This window comes from Cricetulus griseus, chromosome 5 (genome assembly GCF_003668045.3).
Source record: "Cricetulus griseus strain 17A/GY chromosome 5, alternate assembly CriGri-PICRH-1.0, whole genome shotgun sequence".
In the NCBI taxonomy this organism is placed as follows: Eukaryota; Metazoa; Chordata; class Mammalia; order Rodentia; family Cricetidae; genus Cricetulus; species Cricetulus griseus.
Window position 1 is genome coordinate 30,026,627 of NC_048598.1, and position 19,802 is coordinate 30,046,428.

Sequence of the window (19,802 nt, forward strand, 5' to 3'; positions counted from 1 at the left end):
GAGACTATATTTCAGAAATATATGGGGCGAGTGGAGAGTAACAGAGGAAGACACCTGATGGGAACCTCTGGTCTCCACAGACAAGAGCAAGAACATACACACATAAACACACACACCAAAGATGAATGGTGTAGACTAGATTGTTAGCAAATGATTAAGAAAAGTGTACTGTCATGGAAAATGGCCCCCAAATCTACCAGTTTCCTTTACTGCGTATGTATAATATTTCATTGAAAGGTTTGTGATAGTTGTTTGCATCTCACTATCAGAAAACCACATTATGTAGCAAATACATTGAACCATGAAGGATGCTGCACTGTCTAGAAAATACAGATGAGAAATGTTTGAAGGTACTGGCTAAAGGGTTTGCTTAGAGACTGGAAGGCTTGGGATACACACACACACACACACACACACACACACACACACACACACACACACAGGCAAGCATGCACATGCATGCACTCACACACATATGCACACATTTTTTTGGGCATACAAAATTTGCAAGGTATGTTTGTGAAACAATGAAGCTTTTAGTCATGGTCTCACTGTGTAGGCTTGACTGGCCTCAAACTCCTGATCCTCCTGCCTTAGTCTCCCATGTGCTGATATTACGGATCTTACACTATCATGCCTATCTTAAGTCAAGATTTTAAATAATAAATTAAACCTGTCTTAAATTCACTAGAAAAGTCTATAGTTTAGAGAAATTATGTACTTACTATCTTATGAACACTGAGTTAAGACCAAAAAATAAGTAATAAACATATGACAATATGGTTTGATTTCTTTTTCTTTGTTTAAAAATAATTTATTTTTATTTCATGTGCATTCATGTTTTGCCTGCATGTATGTCTGTGAAATTGTCACATCCCCAGAAACAGAAGTTATAGAGAGCTATGAGTTGCCATGTGGGTGCTGGGAATTGAACCTGGGTCCTCTGGAAAAGCAGCCAGCTCTCTCAACCCCTGAGCCATACATACCCCCAGCTCTTGGTTCCTTAGAAGCCAAGAATTGCCAATTAGTCAGCTAGACATCATGAATGATCTTTAGATCCTAGATCCTGGAAGGAATGGTTTTGACTGGTGGCAAGGAAGAAGGTGTCCTCATATTCTCTCTGTGACAGCCTAGCTGGGGACCAATTTAATGTTGTGTGCTAAGTGCTGGAGTTATTTGTAGACCTTGCAACCCAGTAAATTCAAATTCCACTCCTAAAAGCATTTACTTTTTCAAACAATTCAATAATTACAAAAAAGAATTTGTTAAGGTATTATTTTGAAATATCATTCTGAAATGTTTAATAGCTCGTATCAAATGTTTAAAGAGACATGAGAAAAGAAATAAGGGAATTACACTCCATATTTTAACATCCAAAAGCACTCTGGACATGGAAGAAAATTTTTTCACATCTAATCAAAACATGAGCTCATCCTGCAGTCTGCTCACTTCAACAAAGCTCTTAGACACTTTTTACCTAAGGGTGAGACTTTCTCCCCTTCCTTTCAGCATCATGACAACTTTCAGTTCCTCAAACTGTAAAATACATGACTTGGTTTCAGAGTGGAATCATTCAGAAGCTCATATCTGCATGATTGCAGCCGAAATAGACTAAACAAGAAAACGCAGTCAGTACAAATTGCTGTGGGTTATCTCTGCAGCTACAGCATGTGGTGAGAACCTGGAAGCTTCCTGGGCAGAATTTATGAGCCTTCCAGTAAATCAGCCCAGCTCAGTGTTTCAGACCTCTGTCCAGCTCTCCTTGGCTGTCTAGACACAGCCTAAGATGAGGCTTCAGAAATGGGTAGAGACAATGCTGCCAAAGCCACCAGAAGCCTTTGACCTTCTTCTAATGTTTCAACCAGATAATTATTTTCCCTCTCAAGAATTTGGCTGTCCTTTAAGGGGAAAAAAAATAAGATTTTCCATGTGAAGAACCCCTGAAAGAAAATACTCTGGAGAAAGGTCAGTGTGATGGATCCAAAGCTGGATTCCTCCGAGCTGCTCAGAGTGTACGGAAAATCTGGGCCCACTCTGCGTCTCCTGCCTTCCAGCTGGCCAAGAGCCTCCAGGAGGACGTCCAGCTTTGCCCACCCCATACCTTTTACATCTCAAAGGAGCCCTTGCTGTGTGGTGGAAGTAGCTCCAAATGAAAGAAGTAGCAGCTAAAATTAAAGAAAGGGCATTTAAACAAAATTAGATCGTTTAAAAGTAATGCATTTTTTATTCTCTTTAAATAACCCATTACCCTTTCTGGTCCAGAGCAAAGGTGTAGCCTGTCTGACTTTCCAATGATAGGTTTTTATACATGGAAATGGACAGTATATTTCGTCTAACTCTATCCCAACTTATTTAAAATTACTCACCCTACTTGTGGCTCCTCTCTTCCAAGTTTTATATTCTGTGCTTTCTATAAAAGTCAAGAATCTGGTCAAAAATGGAAAACATGATTTTAAACATAAGCACTGTCCAAGTCTGTTTCATTGTGTTTTCATTCATTAATGTATTATTTCACTCAGTCATTGTATAGAGATCCTATGCCAAGGGCTATGGGAGGCCCTAGTTCTACTGTTTCTCTGGCCCATGATCTGGGGAAAGTCCTCCAGTTCTCTCTAAATCTGTTTCCTCATCTATGAAAACAGCTCTTTGACCCAGTTTTTCAGGGTTGCCATAGAGATCTGGTGGGGTGGCTTCTCTCACAAAAGAAAAGAAAAAGAAAAAAGATCAAGCTTTCCTCTCTCCATCTATTGTACCTCAAACGTTAAAGATACTGGAGATGTCAGTCAGCTGCTCATAAAACTCATAAACTGAACTGAATTAAAATATGCACTAGTGACCCATCTATGCTAATGAGGATGACCCAAAGAAGCACTCACTGCTGAGCCACCTAGGAAAGAGCAGGTGTGTGCCCACTGGAATCTAGACATCCAGCTGCGTTGTAAAGCCAACTCAGAAATGAGCCCCAGGAAAATGCTCCAAATGGAGAAATCCTGACAATAAATATTTACTCAAGATAAATATGATAAATATGAAGTTCCTCCCAAATAATTGCTTAAATGGAAAAAAACAAACATAGAAGCAAAAACAAAGTCAAACTCTTAAAACACACAACAGCAGTGCTTAAATAATCTAGGTCAATGCTTCTTAGGCAAATCAGCCAGTCTTGAGGGGGAAAGTGGCAGCCTCAAAATGCCTCAGTAAGTCAGGGTTGTTATTTTACTTTGTAGCTTTATTTTATGTGTATGGGTGTTTTGCCCATGCGTATGTCTGTGCACCACTCGTATGCCAAAAGAGGGCATTAGATACCCTGGAACTGGAGTTACACACAGTTGTAGGCCACCTTCTGGATGCTGCAAATCAAGCCCAGGTCCTCTGGAAGAGCAGACAGTGCTGTTAGCATCTGAGCCACATCTCTCTGGCCCCTGAGGGGTTATTGCTTTATTACTGAGCATCACATATACAAAAATGAACTCCAGTGATGTGCAAACTGAAAGATGAGCAATTTCACCGGGAACTGCTGAAAAATATCAAAGCCCAAAAGCCAGTTTATTACTCAACATAAAGGAAATAGTAAAATAAAGATTGCTTTTAAGCAAAATGTGTCTCAGAATGACAAAACTGAGAGCAAACATGCAGCCATGCCAAGAAATAAACATTGCAGAGACTCTCCTAATCAGAGGTGATGATTTTCAGCTTGGGATGAAAAATGAAATCCAAGTATACTATTGGTATTTCTCAACAAGTAGGTGCTTTGAAAAATGAAATAGGTAAAAGTTGAAAAATTGTCAAAAAAGAAAAGATGAAATGTTAGGTAAATGCAAATAAAAGTGAGAAGCCATTGAAGTGATATATAATAAAATGTTGGATTCTATTTTATACTGCCAATAATGATTTTAAAACAAAGAGCATCACTTAGACTAAAGATGGTCAACCACCTTAAGAAAAAATTTCCAGGATTTGATGGAGACTCACTGTTAAGTTACAAAATTCACAGAGTTATTTAAAGGTTGTAGTCAGTACTCCTGGACATTAACTATCTGTTGAAGGCCTACACCTACTGACCACCTTATCACAACTTTGGGTACCATGTGATCAGATTAAGTATTTCTACACATTTTAAAGACTTTACTCCCGATTTTCCCATTTCAGTTCCTATGTCATTGTTAGTAGTATGAAAATCAGTTGACTTTCGTGTGTCCTGGAATTAGCAATGGCCTTTTAAACAAAGTGACTCATTTAATCATAGTGCTGTGATTTTTAAATTATTGTAGTATGTATGGATGTATGTACATGTGTGTGAGGGCATGTGTCTGCCATGGTGTGCATGTGACAGTCAGAGAATACCTTTCTACAGTCACCTCTCTCTGTCCACCATGTGGGATTGACCTTGGGTCACCCAGCTGATCAGTTAGTGCCTTTACCCTCTGTGCCATCTCACTGGCCTTTAGTATGTGTTTATTATGTTTCTGCATAGTCTGATTCTGAGTAAATTTAGATAATTCAGATTATTAGGATGGATGTTATTAATTTCTTTCATACTCTGATATCTCACTATTAGGTTGCATATAACATTTGGTTTCCATATTTTTTCAATTCTGTATTTATAGCTGTGGACCCTTCCTTTTTCTTTGGGATCTTGCACACTTTTTTTCCTATTTCCCCATATTTAGGATTATGTGTAGTAGCTACTGGGAAGAGTACAACACCTGTGGATGTATTTGTCCTTTGTGTCATTTTTTATTGTCCACTTCAGAAATCATTTTAATTTACATGAATTATCTGCTTTGATTTTTTCAGTCTTTTAAGGTTTCCATAGATGAACACTGATTTTTTTCTTTCTTTCTTAAATAGTAAGATATTTAGGGTCATCCAGTCTCCAACAGCTTTTGCACTTCTCCTCTATGTAAATGGGAACTATTTAGATTTTATAACGTTCTATGTAAGTCATATTCTTGCTTTGTTTGTGATATAAGGGCTATCCATGATTATGTAGTTCGAGTTTGCTTTTTCATATTTTCTTTTTCTTAGATAGAGTTTCTTTGTTTAGCTCTAGCTGTCCTGGAACTTGCTCTGTAGACCAGGCTGGCTTCAAACTCAGAGATCCACTTTCCTCTGCCTCCCAAGAGCTAGCATTAAAGGTGTGCACCAACATATCTATTTTGTACTTTTCTCTCTAGAAACTCATTTGTCTTTCTTCTCTTTTCCTTCTTCTTCCTACAATCATTTGTTTGTGAGCAAAGAATGTGACTTTTAAAGTTTGTCAAGTCTGGTATTGTGTGTGTGTATTGTAGTCTAAATATTAATTGATTTTGTTGATTTTTTGTGTGATAGAATTTTTTTCAAACATCCTCAGTGTTATTTATCCCACCTCCGCTTTTCTCCCTCTATGTTTCTCTCCATTCCCAATCTTCCAAGTAAGTCTTTATCCCCATCTTTTCAATCTCCACCCTTCATTGCACCTGTATCCTGCTATTCCTATCTCTAGAACCTGCCACTCCTACCCCATGGTCCTTTATTACCTGGTATCTTCAGTTACTCCAAGTGATATACTCAGCTCTAAAGACACATAAATAGGATTTGCAAATAAGAGAAACTATGGTGCTTGCCTTTCTGGATCTGGGTTACCTCAGTATATTTTCTAGTTCTATCCATTTCCCCATAAGTTTCATGATTTCATTATTCTTGGATGGCATTCATATAAATATATAATTTTCATTGTCTGTTTACCAATTGAAGGGCATTTTGGTTGTTTACACCACTAGATCCCCAAAACTGCAAATTCTAATCTCAACAGAGATCAATCATTTCAATTCCAGGAAATCTGTCCTTGTACCTTGTCAAGTCCTTGTTATTCTTCTGTTTTCTGCTTTCCCAAAGTCTTCCTTCTAATAGCTCCCTTTCTTCTTTCTTTCTCTGGCTATTAGATCTCGTTGTACCTTTGTTTTCACTTGTCCATTATGGTTCAGCTGTGGGTGCTTTGAGTGAACTGTTCTCATGAACATGGAAAGTCAGAGGCAACATCTCAGTCATCAATGATGAGAGACAGTCCAAGAACCATTTATCTATAGAGACACAGGGTGGGAAAGAAGACAAATCTTGTTCCCCAAGCCTAGCTCTTTACGAGCAAAGGATAAGGCACACTGAACAGTTCTGTCATCATTAAGGGATGATACTTCAAATGGTCTGGTACATGCTGCTTGTCCTGGAGCACTCCTGTGGACACAAAGCTCTTGTCCATCCCAGAGTAAGAAAGATATCTCACTCACATACCATTCTACTGCCCATGCACCAAGCATAACATTGGCTTGACTTGAGAAAAGATGATATATTTCACTTGAGTGGAGAGTGGTAAGGAAACGGAGTAAAATTAAGCCACTATCTTTTCAAAATCCCCTGGGGAACGTAATGATGAGCATAAACACGGTGCACTCGCTGTCTTCATGATGTATACCAGCTGAATGGAGAAACAGATGTTCATCAGCATAAATAACAAAGACAGGGTGTGTATGAATGATTACAGGGAGGAGGAAAGCAGGGTGATAGGATAACGTCAAGGACAGAAAAGAGGAAAAATATTTAATTCTGAAATCAGTAACTTGATAAGAGATAGGAAGGAACCAAAGTTGAGTAGGAATGTGAAAAAAAATGCATGAAAAAGGAGCTGACCTGGTAGGGATGTCATGGATATGATGTTTGTGGACACAGTGGCTGAGCTGAGACCCCCCAGTAAAGAGTAACTGATGTGCAAAGAGAGCTGGGCAGAAAGCAGTATGTGCAGGTGCATTTGTAGACCTAGCACATCTGACACTTTCCAGAAACCTGAAGAGGCATGATAGCTAGACAGGGAAGGTTTTTTCTCTTGTATGGAAGATGCCAGGGATGAAGGCAACTACTAGCTGGAAGGCAGGCTTTGTGAACTAGCATACCAGCTGTGCTGATTTGAGAGAAAATAGCTCCCATTAGGCTCTTAGGGAGGGGCACTGTTAGGAAGTGTGCCTTGTTGGAGTAGGTGTGGCCTTGTGGGAGGAAGTGTGTCACTGGGAGCAGGCTTTGCGGTTTCAGAAGTTCAAGCTCACCTGTTCTTCCTGCTGCCTGCTGACCCAGGATCCAAGGTAGAACTCTCGGCTCCTTTTCTAGTACCATGTCTTCCTGTGTGCTGCTGTGCTTCCACAATGATGACAATAGACTAATCCTCCTAAATGGAAGCCAGTACCAATGAAGTGCTTTCCTTTGGAAGAGTTGCTGTGGTCGTGGTGTCTCTTCACAGCAATAAAGCCCTAACTCAGACACAACCTATAGTCTTTATTCCTAAGTGCATTAATCATTAGAGTAAAATCTCTGAGCCACCTTTTCAGAAGGCCATAGCATTGGGTGCATAGAATAAATGAAAAGGGCAGTGTGATGCCAAGAGACCAATGAGGAGGCTGATGTAATAGTTCTAAAGACAGCTGATGGTAAAGTGGTGACTAATCTCAAAGGAAAGTATTCCTTGGTGGTAACGTGGAAATATGATGTTGAAGATATCAAAAGTGTGGTGTGTAGATATCAAAAATATCCGTATCATATCTGGGTTACACCACAGCTGCCTGGACTAGGAAGAATGGAAGAAAGCTGAGCAGGAAGTCACCAGTTCAGTTGTTCACATTGTTGTTTGTTCCTTTGAGATACTCAAGTAGAGAAGCCAATAGGTAATATGACTCTAGTGAAGGTCTGGACGGAAGATGCAAACATGAGTGTCTTCTGGGATTGGTGGAAATGGGGGCTGTTAGGCCCAAATGAAAACATGTCAAACAAGAGTAAGCAGAAAAGAAAATTACTGCTATTATCCATTGAAATTGAACTATGTTTTTTTTTCTGAAACATGACAGTAATATCCCTTAAATGTCCATCAAAGGATCATACATTTCCATTCTGTAACTATAGAAGTCTTTCTTTAAAAAAAAAAAAGTAATAGCAATAAATGTGACAGTCATTAGCAACATGCCATTTACAATGGCAAAAGCAAAGATGAATTTCATTACACTAGAAGGTTAAGTAAATCATTATACATTTATACTGATGAATGCTATACCATCATAATTTGCTGTTTATAGAGACTTTATGGCATATAAATGACCATGATGTAACAGTAAGTGAAAAAGAGATACATAAAATTAATAGAGCATATGCTGGATACTTTTTGTCAACTTGACAAATGCTAGAGTCATCTGTGAGGAGAAAACCGAAGTTGAGAAATTGCCTCCATGAGATCAGACTGTGCTCAAACCTGTAGGTCATTTTCTTAATTAGTGATTGATTGGGGGAGGGGCTAGACCACTGTGGGTGGGGCTATCCCTGTGATCCTGGGTTCTATAAGGAAGTAGACTGAGCAAGCCACAGGAAACAAGCCAGTAAATGGCATTCTTCCATGGCTTCTGCATCAGCTCTGTCTCCAGGTTCCTGACCTAACTTCTTTCAATGATGAACGGTTACCTGGAGTGTAAGTGAAATAAATCCCTTCCTCCCCAAGTTGCTTTTGGACATGCAGTTTCTCGTCACAGTTATATGACAGAAATGGGTAGCAGGAGTGTGGGATATTGCTGTGATAGACCTGAGCGTGTTGTTTTGGGGAAGATTGGAGAAGGACTTTGGAACTTTGGGCTGGAAAAGCCATTGAGTTTTCAAAGCCTGGTGATCTGTTTGTTGTTCAAACCTGGCCCGGAAGATTGGGGGATGGTTCTGAAAGAAATGCAGATGATGGAGACCTGGCTTGTGAAGTTCTAGAGCTGGGGTTCTCAAACTTCTTAATGCCAAGACCCTTTATTACAGTTCCTCTTGTTGTGGGGACCATAACATTATTTCATTGCCACTTCATAACTGTATTTTTGCTGTTGTTATAATGGTAAATATCTGATATGCAGGATATGTGATATGCAACCCATAGGTTGACAACTGCAATTTTAGAGGGAGGCAAAGACTCTAGTAGGGCCTTCTGATATTTAAATTAAGAAGCTTTCAGCTGGGCTAAATTATCAGATGTGATTGACAAAAGACCAATGAAACCTTTGCTTTACTGGGACAATTGATGCTGGTCAGTTGGAGCTGAGAAATTATTGGTGATTACAAAGAGGACAGCATCACTGAGGTGAAATCTTCTGGAAAGTGTTTCCTCAGGGTGAGCACATAGAAATAGAAGCTGTGTTCTTGGTAGTGTGAAAGTCTACCAAGTAGTACTAGTTTGAAGGCATGAAGGGTCATGGAGAGCAGCTGAGGCTTGGCGCTGTGAGAGGCCAAGGCAAGCCACGGGTGAAGGTGCAACCTCAGAAGCAATTGAAGCCCTGGATTGAAGAGGCCATGCAGAGAGTTGAGGCTTGGCACTGTGAAGAAAACCCAGGATAGATGATTGGTGAAATTTCAGCAGGAGGCCCCAACATTCTGGAGACCCCAGTGCCATGGCACTAAAACAGTGCTAGAGAGAAAAGACGTGAGGAAAACTTAGCTGTATCAGAAATGTCAGAATGGAAAATTATAAGCAAACAAGATTATCTATAAGTAGTGTAACCTGGATGGTTATTTTTGTGTTCCTTTGTCTAGTTTCTAAATTTCAAATGTTGGTATTTATTGCATACTATGTGTTGTTTTATTATCTCGAAGAAAATAGAAAACTCCAACATTGTCCTAGTTATAATTGACAAGAGGCACCTCACCTGTCAGTACTGGTGACCAGACTTTTCACACCCAGAGGAGCATTTGTTCTCTGAATACAGCCAAGTCATCAACCCTTTGTTGTATTTTGTTTGTTTTTTTTAGATTTATAAGATTATTACTGTACTTCTCCAAGTTTTTATAAGCTACTTAGTAAGAAAACTGAGCTAATTATGGGACAGTGGCAAGTGCTTTCTCCAGAACACAGCTGTCCTTTTGCACATATCCCCACAGTGTTTCCTTTGTGTTTTCATGGAGCTAGGAATTGAACACAGGATCTCTCTCATGCTAGGTAACTGTCCTGGCACTTAGCTCCTTCCTCTGCACTCTTGGGCCAAAGGCAAGATTGTAATTCTATTTAAAAGTTGATGTTCTCTTTCTACAGACTCTTTAGTTTAAATCTCAGCACTGTAAATAACTGTGAGATCTTTGCTGTGTGATTTATTAAAAAGAATCCTGTGAGAAGTTCACATCGGAGCTTGCTTGTTATTTTAAAATACAGTGAGTGGCTTATGCTTGCATCTAGCAGTTTTTAGGGAACTAACCTTTGGAACTGTCATGGGTGTCTGCAGCAGTCTGAGATCATGTTGAATTCAGTCCTTAGCTAAACTCGTGTATTTTTTTTTTTTTAACTCTAGGAATGTATACAAAGACTATCGCTTCCTGGAGCTTGCCTGCGACTCCCAGGAGGATGTGGACAGCTGGAAGGCATCTCTGCTACGAGCTGGGGTCTATCCAGATAAATCTTTAGTAAGTTGAATATATTTCTTATCTAAAAAAGATCATTGCACACAATGTAGAAGAAAATGTATCAGTTTCTGCATGTTAGCAAAACAACTACTCTTTTTTTTTTTCTTAACTTGGCCCCTTTTACTGATGCTGCCTTATTCTTTTTACGTTGATACTTTTGGTGCTTTTTTCCTCCATCATGTTTCTTCAAAAGCTACAGTACATTTCCTGAGAGAAAATGTCGCATTCTGATTCTACCTATGTGCTCTTAGAAAGATTTTAATTCTATTTGAAAATTTGATGTCTTCTATACATTATCCCACAGCTGGTATAATACTATACTATCACTCATCATAATATTTTATATTTTAAAGCATACTTATTTTTGTAAAAGCTTCTTCTACTGTGTCAGTATTACTTAGATCCCTAGTTATGTCTGATTCAGACTCTGGATAATGTCACTATGAGTGTGAGGAACAGAAAAAAAAATACATAACTCTTCCCACTTATCTTTATTAATATACTTCAAGTGTCTGGGAGACACTTCTCTCCTTCAAGTTAATAAACAGACCTTGTCTTTGTGCTCTTTACAAAATGTAATGTTACGCAGGCATCTCTGAAATTACACTTCAGAAGTCCTTCCATTGTCTCTGCTCACACCAACCAACTTGCTGTGCCAGCCTTTCACATTCTCCCTTTCTCTCTCCTCCCCCTCTTCTGTCCCTCACACCTTCTCTCTCCCTCCCCTCTCTTTTTCCCTCTCTTTGTCTCCCTCTCTTTCTCCATCCCTCTTCACCCACATGCTTCTCCCTAAATCTTGCCATGCATCCATATCTCTTCTCAGAACTAACCTGCTAAGATTGATGCCCCAGGACTTAATGCAGTGTGATCCTTGTGGTGCCTGTTTGGCTCTCTGTGCCAAGTACTTAGCCTATTTAGCTCCTCCAAGGTTAATTTCTAAAATGAATGGTGCTAAGTCCCCTATAGAGTGGTCAGTAAAATGCAGTGAGATAATGGCTAGAAAACACAAATGAGACATGCAGAAATGAGCACTCTTATTTTCATGGATAAAGATAATTATTTTGACCATTATCCTTTTCATTATTCACTACTTCTTTTGACAGCCAATAGAGATTAAAATATTACATAAGGACCTGGGGAGATTTTCCAGTCCATAAAGCTCTTGTTATACAAGCACAAGTACCCAGATTTGAGTCCCCAGAATCCACATGAAAGCTAAGCTTGGTATTGGCACCTGTTAGCCCAGTTTTAGAGGTAGAGATGAGAGGGTCACAGGAGCTTTCTGGATAGTCAGTCCAGTCAAATTGGCAAGTTTTCAGTTCAGTGCGAGACCCTGTCTCAAAAATAAGGTTGAAAGCCATCATTGAAGACACTCAACACCAACTTCTGACCTACACAAACATACAGGAGCACACACATGAACATATACACATGTGCACATACATACACACACAGTATAGCCAAGACTGTATATATTATAGCCTAGTGAGATTGTGGTTTATTTGTTTGTTGTTGTTTTGTTTTATTTTTTGCTGTTTTCTAATTTCCAGATATACTTAGTGGTATATCAATGTATATGTGTTTGTATGTTTATATGTATTTTTCCTTACATCTAAGTATGTTTTAGATTATGGCTTTGTAGATTATACCCTTTTAAGTGAAATAATCAGATATTTAGAGAAATTATGTGGCACATGTTTGTGAGGGAAAAGTAGTCATGGAAAATTTATGAATCTGCTCATGAACTGCTCTTATAAATTTATATATTCATGGGCTCATCCATAGCTATACAACAAGAAGTCAATCTAAGAAATGTCTTCTATATTTTATTCTAATAATCCATTTTAGTCAAATTTAGAGTTGTGCGACACAGTTAGTTTTGACTCTGGGTGGAATCTTCATGTGCTTACCAGTGCACACTTAGGCCACTTAGGAGATGGAGACTACTAGATCTTTACCACATATCAAAAAGCAAAACAGGAAGTTAAAATTGGCAGGGTGTGCCAACTGTTGCCTTACTCAGTTTTCACAAGAATAGTGTTGGTGTTTTGTACACACTGTGTAGTCTCTCAGATCCTGTTCAAACAGTTGCCTAGCACATGATGTTGAGATCCATTTAGTCTGTTGTTCAGCTACAGAATTTGTGAACACACTCAGTTACATCCACAAGTGATAGTTTTAGGTAGTTCTTTCTAACATAGAAAAATTTGATGGAATCAGATTAACCTAAAGACTGATAGCATTAAGCAAAATTTTAGGACTTCTGAAGAGTATATTTTGCTTTCATGTCAACAAACCAAGTCACTAACAAATAGTTGTTTCCCTAGTAGAGAAATAGCTCTGTTTTCTATACAGACATTACTATTTGACTTGGCAGAAAATCCTTATTTATATATAAGCTGTGTGCGCTTGGGGGTGACATGTGGCTGGCTGGATGTGTATATTTGTGAGCATGTATCTATACATGGTGTCCATGTATGTATGCACATGGTGTGTGTGTGTGTGTGTGTGTGTGTGTGTAGGTCAGAGGACAGCATGGGGGAGCTGGAGCTCAGATGCCTCCCTCCTTTTGCTTAGGACAGGATTTCTCATTGGCTTAGAAATTCACCAACTGGAGCAGGCTAGCTGGCTGTTAGCTTCCAGGAATCTGTCTGTCTCTGCCTCCTCTCTTGTGTTGCTAGGTTACAGGCATGTGAGCCACCATGTCTATTGTCTATCTGGATTCTGAGGGATCTGAACTCAGATTCTTATGGTTGAAAGGCAAGTATTTATGACTGAGCTGGGGAAAAAAACCTTCTATTTCCATCATTTTTAAGCATTGTGTAATTTTGATATCCTGTAGGTAATTATCTATCACCCAATTTGAATAAGATGTTGTTTGAAGCCAATTAGTTTGTTACAATTTTAATGTACATTTTAAATACTATCACCACTATATTTCTACTGTCTCCATGTAATAGATTATTTTTTGTCACTGGCATCAAAGTGTTTTGTGACTTTGTTTCTTGTCTCCTAAATCATTTCTCTGGGGGTTTTCTTTTTGAAGACATATCCTTTGTTTTGCATTCCTCTCCTTTTCTAGCCATCTTTTCTTCTTTGGTGCTTACCTCACCTAGACTAGCTGGCTCAGCCAGACCTAAGGATTCTCCATGACTGTAATCACAGGCCTACACCACCTCCCCAGGGCTTTCTATGTGTGCTGAGCATCTGACTTAGGTCTTCATGTCACTGTGGCAGGTACTTTAACAAAGTCTTCTCCTCTGCCCCAATTTCTTGTAATTCTACTTCCTTTGGCTACTAAATTGAAGTTATAACCACTATAAACTATATGATGCTAAGTATACAGGACTTCACACAGTTTCAAAATAAAGATGTTTTTAATGGAATGTCTAGTTAACTCTTCAGAATAAGATAAAAATTGTGTGTGTATTCCGATGATTAGAAACTATTAAAACTCTCAAAAGACTATTTTACCAACACATGTGCATAAACCGTTTCTAATAAATTTGTTTATAAATAAATGTGAATTGGTCTGAGGAGCATGGTCTGATAAACATGACTTTTGGACACAATATTGTTGGCTTTCAATATGACACTAAGGAATTCTAAATTCAAATTATCTGAAACATGAACTGTACAGTAGAATGGAGTAGACATGTAAACAATAAATCCTGCCACTGCTATGTATTAGTCCTGTGACTTAGGTACCTTGACTAACTCAACAGTCATCTATACTTTTCTAAGCTCAGAACACACCTTCTTCAGAAAGAAGGTTCTGGGGCATTACAACTAGCTCCATGCCTTCAGCCACTGACTGTTCAGGGCTACATAACATTTATTATTCTTTGACATCCTGAATGTGCATACAAAGCTTCGATTCTCAACTTTATGCTTAAATTTTCTTTGGAAATTGTTAGTGGGATTTGACTGTGTCAGAGAAATTTCTCATTGTTTTCTAGGAAGCCTAGTTGCTTAGAGGAAGTCCTGAGAATGCCTAGGGGAAAGGCCAACCTTCAAGGTTGAATCAGGAGGGCAGGGCTAAGCCCAGGGGCTGCCAGGCAACCCAAAGGCAGCATGCCTGCTCTCTTAGAAACTGGCCCTCCAGCCATGGAAAAAGGTGATGTGAGATCCAAGCATGCCCTGGAAATGACTGGGTGAAAAGTCAGTTAAGTAAGAAACCTCTGAGTGTTTTAAGAGGTTCCTATGCCTGCACACACACACACACACACACACACACACACACACACACACACACACACACACACAATTTCTATACAGAAAGTTTCTACTCTATACCCTCCAGTGTGAACCAGTGTGAGCCACTTCTTCAGAAGCTTAACAAAGTGGTAGAAAGTGAAAGAGCTCTGACTCCCAGCTTTCCCTGTGAACTAGGGACTCTGCAACTCTAACCAATGATTTTGAATGCCTTGTGGGATGAAACCATCTTCCGCTCATGTCCTTTCGGCACCTCAGAAATGAGTTATTTTTAGAAGACTCTTCAGTGATTTTTTTCCTCTCTGTCAAATAATAGTTAAAACAAAGAGCCCCTGTGTCTTCCCAAGAGGGAAGAAGAGGAATGGCCATGGACTTCCACAAACATTTAAAAATGTGATGGCCACTCGTGTGTTGTCATTCAGCAGTCTGTGTAGTAGTGGGAAGATCCCGCACACCACTGCATGTGGCTTTTTCTCCCCAGTGCTTTACACAGAACTCTGAGCAGCTGTGTCTCCAATTCCAAAGCTTCTAGTTACCCTTCTGTGGAAAATATTTTCAAGGGTCTAAACATATACTGTTGTCAACTCCAGTTGTGGAGAGCATCCTAAAACACCATCCAACATTCAGGACTGCCATGCTTCTCACCACATAGATGACCGGGAACTAACTGAATGAAACAGCAAACTGGCAAGGCCAACACGTCCTCCCCTTCTGTGTTTCTTTCATGTAAGGATCAGGGCATCCTATACAGTGACATCACTGTTGCTGCTATATGTTGAACCATCTGCCACCGGGTGGGGAGGCTATTCATTCCCTCGTGTGCAGAAAGACTTGGTTGAACTCCTGAAACTGATTTGCTAGATCAAAAGCCGCTCTGCTGTGGAATGCAATAAACTCCATCTGTTTGAGGTATTTTCAGCAATATTACTCTTCTTAGGAGAGCCAGGGTCCTATTGTTCTCTAAAATAGTCTATTGCTCATAGTAAAATTCCCAGTGGGACCTTTACTGCCTGTTTGAACAGTTGGCATCATCTTCAGGAAGGGTTCCTTTGGGCTTTGTTTTGTTTAATTTTTTTCTTCACTCATTCTTGTCATTATTTATGTGTCTGATAAATTGGTGTGTTAATAACCGTACTGTGACAACCCACAATGCTTAAGAAACTGCTTTACATGGTTTTATCAGAGCCTTTGTATTTCCTTCTTAAATATGATGGCTGCAACCGGTCCCAGGAAGAGATGGTTTCCTTAAGGTCGCCACCTGGCACGGAACTCAAGGAAAGATGCCTTCCCACTCTCCCAGAATATTTCTTTGTGTATTTCCCCCCCCTCACATCCTCAACCTAAATGTAAATGTCATCTCTCTACGCTGCCCATTCCTGCTCCCAGCCTTCCCTCTGATGCACACACTTCTCTCACAGCTCTCTGCAACCTCACATCTCAGAGAGACATTTCTTCTGGACCCCTGAGAGGAGAGCTCAGATCTGTTCCAGGCTCACATCTCCCCCACAGGATCTGACCTTGCAAGGACTTGGGCTGCTCTGGGAGTAATGAATCACCGTTTTATTTTTTTAGGCCATATGTGAGTTAAATTGTTTGATGTAAATCATACTCTCACAGTTTCAATTTGCAACAGGAGAGTCATTGGCTGCCACTCCTCACCACTGGCTGCTCCATCTCCATGCACAGTGTTGCTTTTAGAAAAGTCTACATTTTTGTGACTAACCTTTCCAGATCCATTTTATTGAATGAGGACTACTGTTTATTTTGGCTGAAGTCCCTCTATACAGTGACTTCCCATGCCAATCCAACATAAAAACTCCTAACTTACCAAAGAATAGGATGGCACACAAGGAGCCTGTAAGTTGCTGTGCTTCCTCCGTTGCCCTAAATCACCCATTCCTTCCCTCAACACTGCTTCCTTTTTTAAAAAAATTTAATTCCACCTTCTTTGAAACCAAGGATGCAGTGCTTGTTTTAAAAACGTACTGGCTGATGAAATTTTCCACTGCTTGGCATGTTGGGAGGAGGGGCTGTCAGGAAAGGCAAGCCAGTTACACTAACTTCTCGGCCTTTTATGCTAGCAGTTCACTTATTACCAATTCAAACCAATTCTTTCTGGCCCGGTTCCCATACCCCAAGTATTCTGAGTAGAAAAGGGATGAGGGAATCTCTGCTCTTGTAAATGCACGATTTCACTTACCCTACATGGATTCTTTGACTTGTGTGTGAGCTCTGTCATATACACAATGGGATGTCAGCAAAGAGTTCAATTATTCATTTGGATTCTGATCTAGCAAGAAAAACCTCATAATTTTAAAATAAGTCTGTGTTTAACATATTTCTCTCTCTTTTTTCTTCCTTGTGGCTGCATGCACAGGGAAGCAACAAAGTAAGTTCTCTGCCCTGTTGGAGCTCTTCTGTCTCCCCAGCCCCTACTGCTGCATGTGTCTTGACAATTGTGATTCTGTGCATGTTTGAACAGACACCCTTTGCTGTTGTGCAGGGATTATATGGTGCAGGCAAATGTTGGGGGCAATGTGTGCAAATGGCTACAGTGCCTGCTCTGTTTGGACCTTTGGAAAGGAAATAGAGTGTGTTTTCAGAGCTGGTTATGGGACATGTTAGAGAACTTGCTCAAAAGAAAGAGGCCAACGCCAAGAGCAAAGGCAAAAGGTTGAAAGAAGATTTGTCACAAAAGGGTATGCTCGCCTGATAAAACTTGGTACAGCTCAAGTTTTTGACCCGATATCAAAGCTTGCATGTCAATATGCAGTTATAAGAACCCCAAACTGAAGTCTTAAATGGCAGTATGGCAGGCTTTGTTGGCAAAACTGAACTAGATCCATGCATTGGCTTTGAAGGTGCCTTAAAATGGATGGAGGAGGGTGGGGTCAGCAGTTGACTTGGCTCCTGCATCCTTGATGAATTCCAGCTGCATGGAAGTGGTGGGAGAGTGTGGGGAGTGTGAGGGGAGACCAAACTGTGCATTATAGGTTTATGAAAACAGGCAATGCACATGAATAGCACAAGTTATTTTAATGTTCGTATTACAATAGATAAACGAGTAATTGGTGCTTCATAGCATTGCTAGCTTGGTTAAAATTTCATGTAACTTTTCCAAAAGGTTAGGGTTACTTCCCACTTATTTAGAAATATAAGAGCAATATAGGTTGGTGAAAGTGGCCTTAAGATAGGCAGAGTGATTTTTGTTTTGTTTTGTGGGTTTTTCCTTCATATATTGGTCCTTTATCCTACCAGGTGGCCCACTTAAAATGGGCCTCAGTGAATACAATAAGAATTGAAAAGAATCTGTTATATAAGAGTTGGCCTGCATATTTAAAGCAGCTGGAATTCATCAAAATTTTGCTATTCATAAGCCATATGTATAGAATGTAAAACAAATGTGGGAGATATTTTGCAGTTTAATTTGATGGAATGTGTTATTATGGGGTAAATTGACATAGATGGTTGGCACTAAAGAATGTGTCACTTCATAAATTTATACACTGACATAACTGCTCATGACCCAGGCAATAATATTTAATAAAGTTAAAATATTGCCAGGAATGTAAAAGATCAGCATTTGTGAAGAGGAACAAGGTAAATTTACATCATTTATAATACAGTTTTTAAAAAGAAAAAGCAGGTAACTTAAAAGATTAAATCTTTTTCTACAAAGCAAAGTGAAAGATAGTGTTTCTATCGAATACTGCAACACTTAGGGACAAATATTTGGACAAAATGTGAGACTCATGTTTTAGTTCTCAGGGTACTTCAATTCTTGAACTATAAGTTTTTTTTCTTGATTATGTGCATGACAGTGAACTCTATCTAGAACATCATGTGTTGTGTATATTATCTGGACCAAACAACTAGAAGCATTCATAGTTTGTCTCTCTAGCAGTTCACAGATGGCTTAAGTATTTATAAAGTCACACACACACACACACACACACACACACACACACACACACACACACACACACACACACACAATCACCCATTTGTCATGGCTAGCCTCAGCAAGCTCTCTGGATCATAAACACTACAGTGGATACAGTTTACTGATTTTTCAACTCATTAAATGCAAGGAGTGATTTAAAAAAATTAGGGCTGGAGGAGGATAGCTCAGCCAGTAATGTGTTGGTCTTGCAAGCACAAAGATATGAGTTCAATCCCCAGCACCGTGTAAAAAGTTGTACATGGTGGTATGTACTTGTCATTCTAGCACTAGGGCCTAGAGAGAGGCATATTCCTGGAGCTTTTTGGCAAGGGGCCTAGCTTACTTGTTGAGAATAAGCCAATGAGAAGCTCTGTCTCAAAAACTAAAATGAATGGTACCTGAGGAATTCTATCCAAAGTTGTTCTTTGACTTCCACATGTACATATACTCCACACAAGCATACATACCCCCCACGTAGCACACATATAGTCCTACACATATACACACACTCACACCCCTCAAAAATTGTAAACTGTTGCTCATTAAACCTTCTAGAATAGGGCTGAAGCCCCTATAGGACCTCAGGGCCTACAGTAAGCATCTACACCAGGAACATTTGGTGTGGTAGTGTGGAGGATCTCCATTTGTTGGTTGAAGGTAGCATTGATTAGAGGCTCTCAGAAATACAAGTGTTTTGATTTGTAGTTGAGGAATGGGTACTTTGGAGATAGTGGTATTTATTACCTCATGCCTTATTTTTAATTGTTTGTTATGCACCAGTGATAGTTTGGGAAAAAATACAGCGCTAATACTTTTTAAATGCGATCATGTTCCTGACTGTAGACTCTGGCATGAAAGCGTCTCCTCATCACAAACAGCACATCTGTATGCTATTTTCCTGTAGCTTAGAATTTCAGCGTAAATGGAAAACACTGCAATGCAAGCTGCGCCGTCTCCAGAGTATAGATCTGGATTCTTCAAAAGAAGAATATGAGATTCTTTTCTTCCCCTCTCATGCTGGAATGATTGTTCTGAGTCGTCCCTAAGGCAACATACCTGCCATATACAAGAGCCAGCTGTAAAGTATGGCTCATTTCAGACTTGAGAAGGCTAATTGCTTACTGAGCGCATGACATTTTATTATTCAGGATGTTAACCAGATCTTTAAGAAAGTAAGCTTGGTTTAATGAACACTTCTTTAGATGAGCAC

At 39.6% G+C, this 19,802-nt stretch overlaps 1 protein-coding gene across 4 annotated transcripts in view; it reads left to right on the forward strand.

Moving 5' to 3' along the window:
- The window catches only part of Dnm3 (dynamin 3), a 473,687-nt gene that overhangs the window by 377,460 nt on the left and 76,425 nt on the right, over positions 1–19,802 (forward strand). For 3 of the 4 annotated variants that reach the window (XM_027417219.2, XM_027417220.2, XM_027417221.2), the window contains one exon: positions 10,323–10,434. In XM_027417219.2, the coding sequence (XP_027273020.1) occupies positions 10,323–10,434 (112 nt within the window). Of the gene's footprint in view, positions 1–10,322; positions 10,435–17,026; positions 17,039–19,802 lie in introns of all 4 variants that reach the window. The other variant, XM_035445648.1, reaches the window with a different exon arrangement.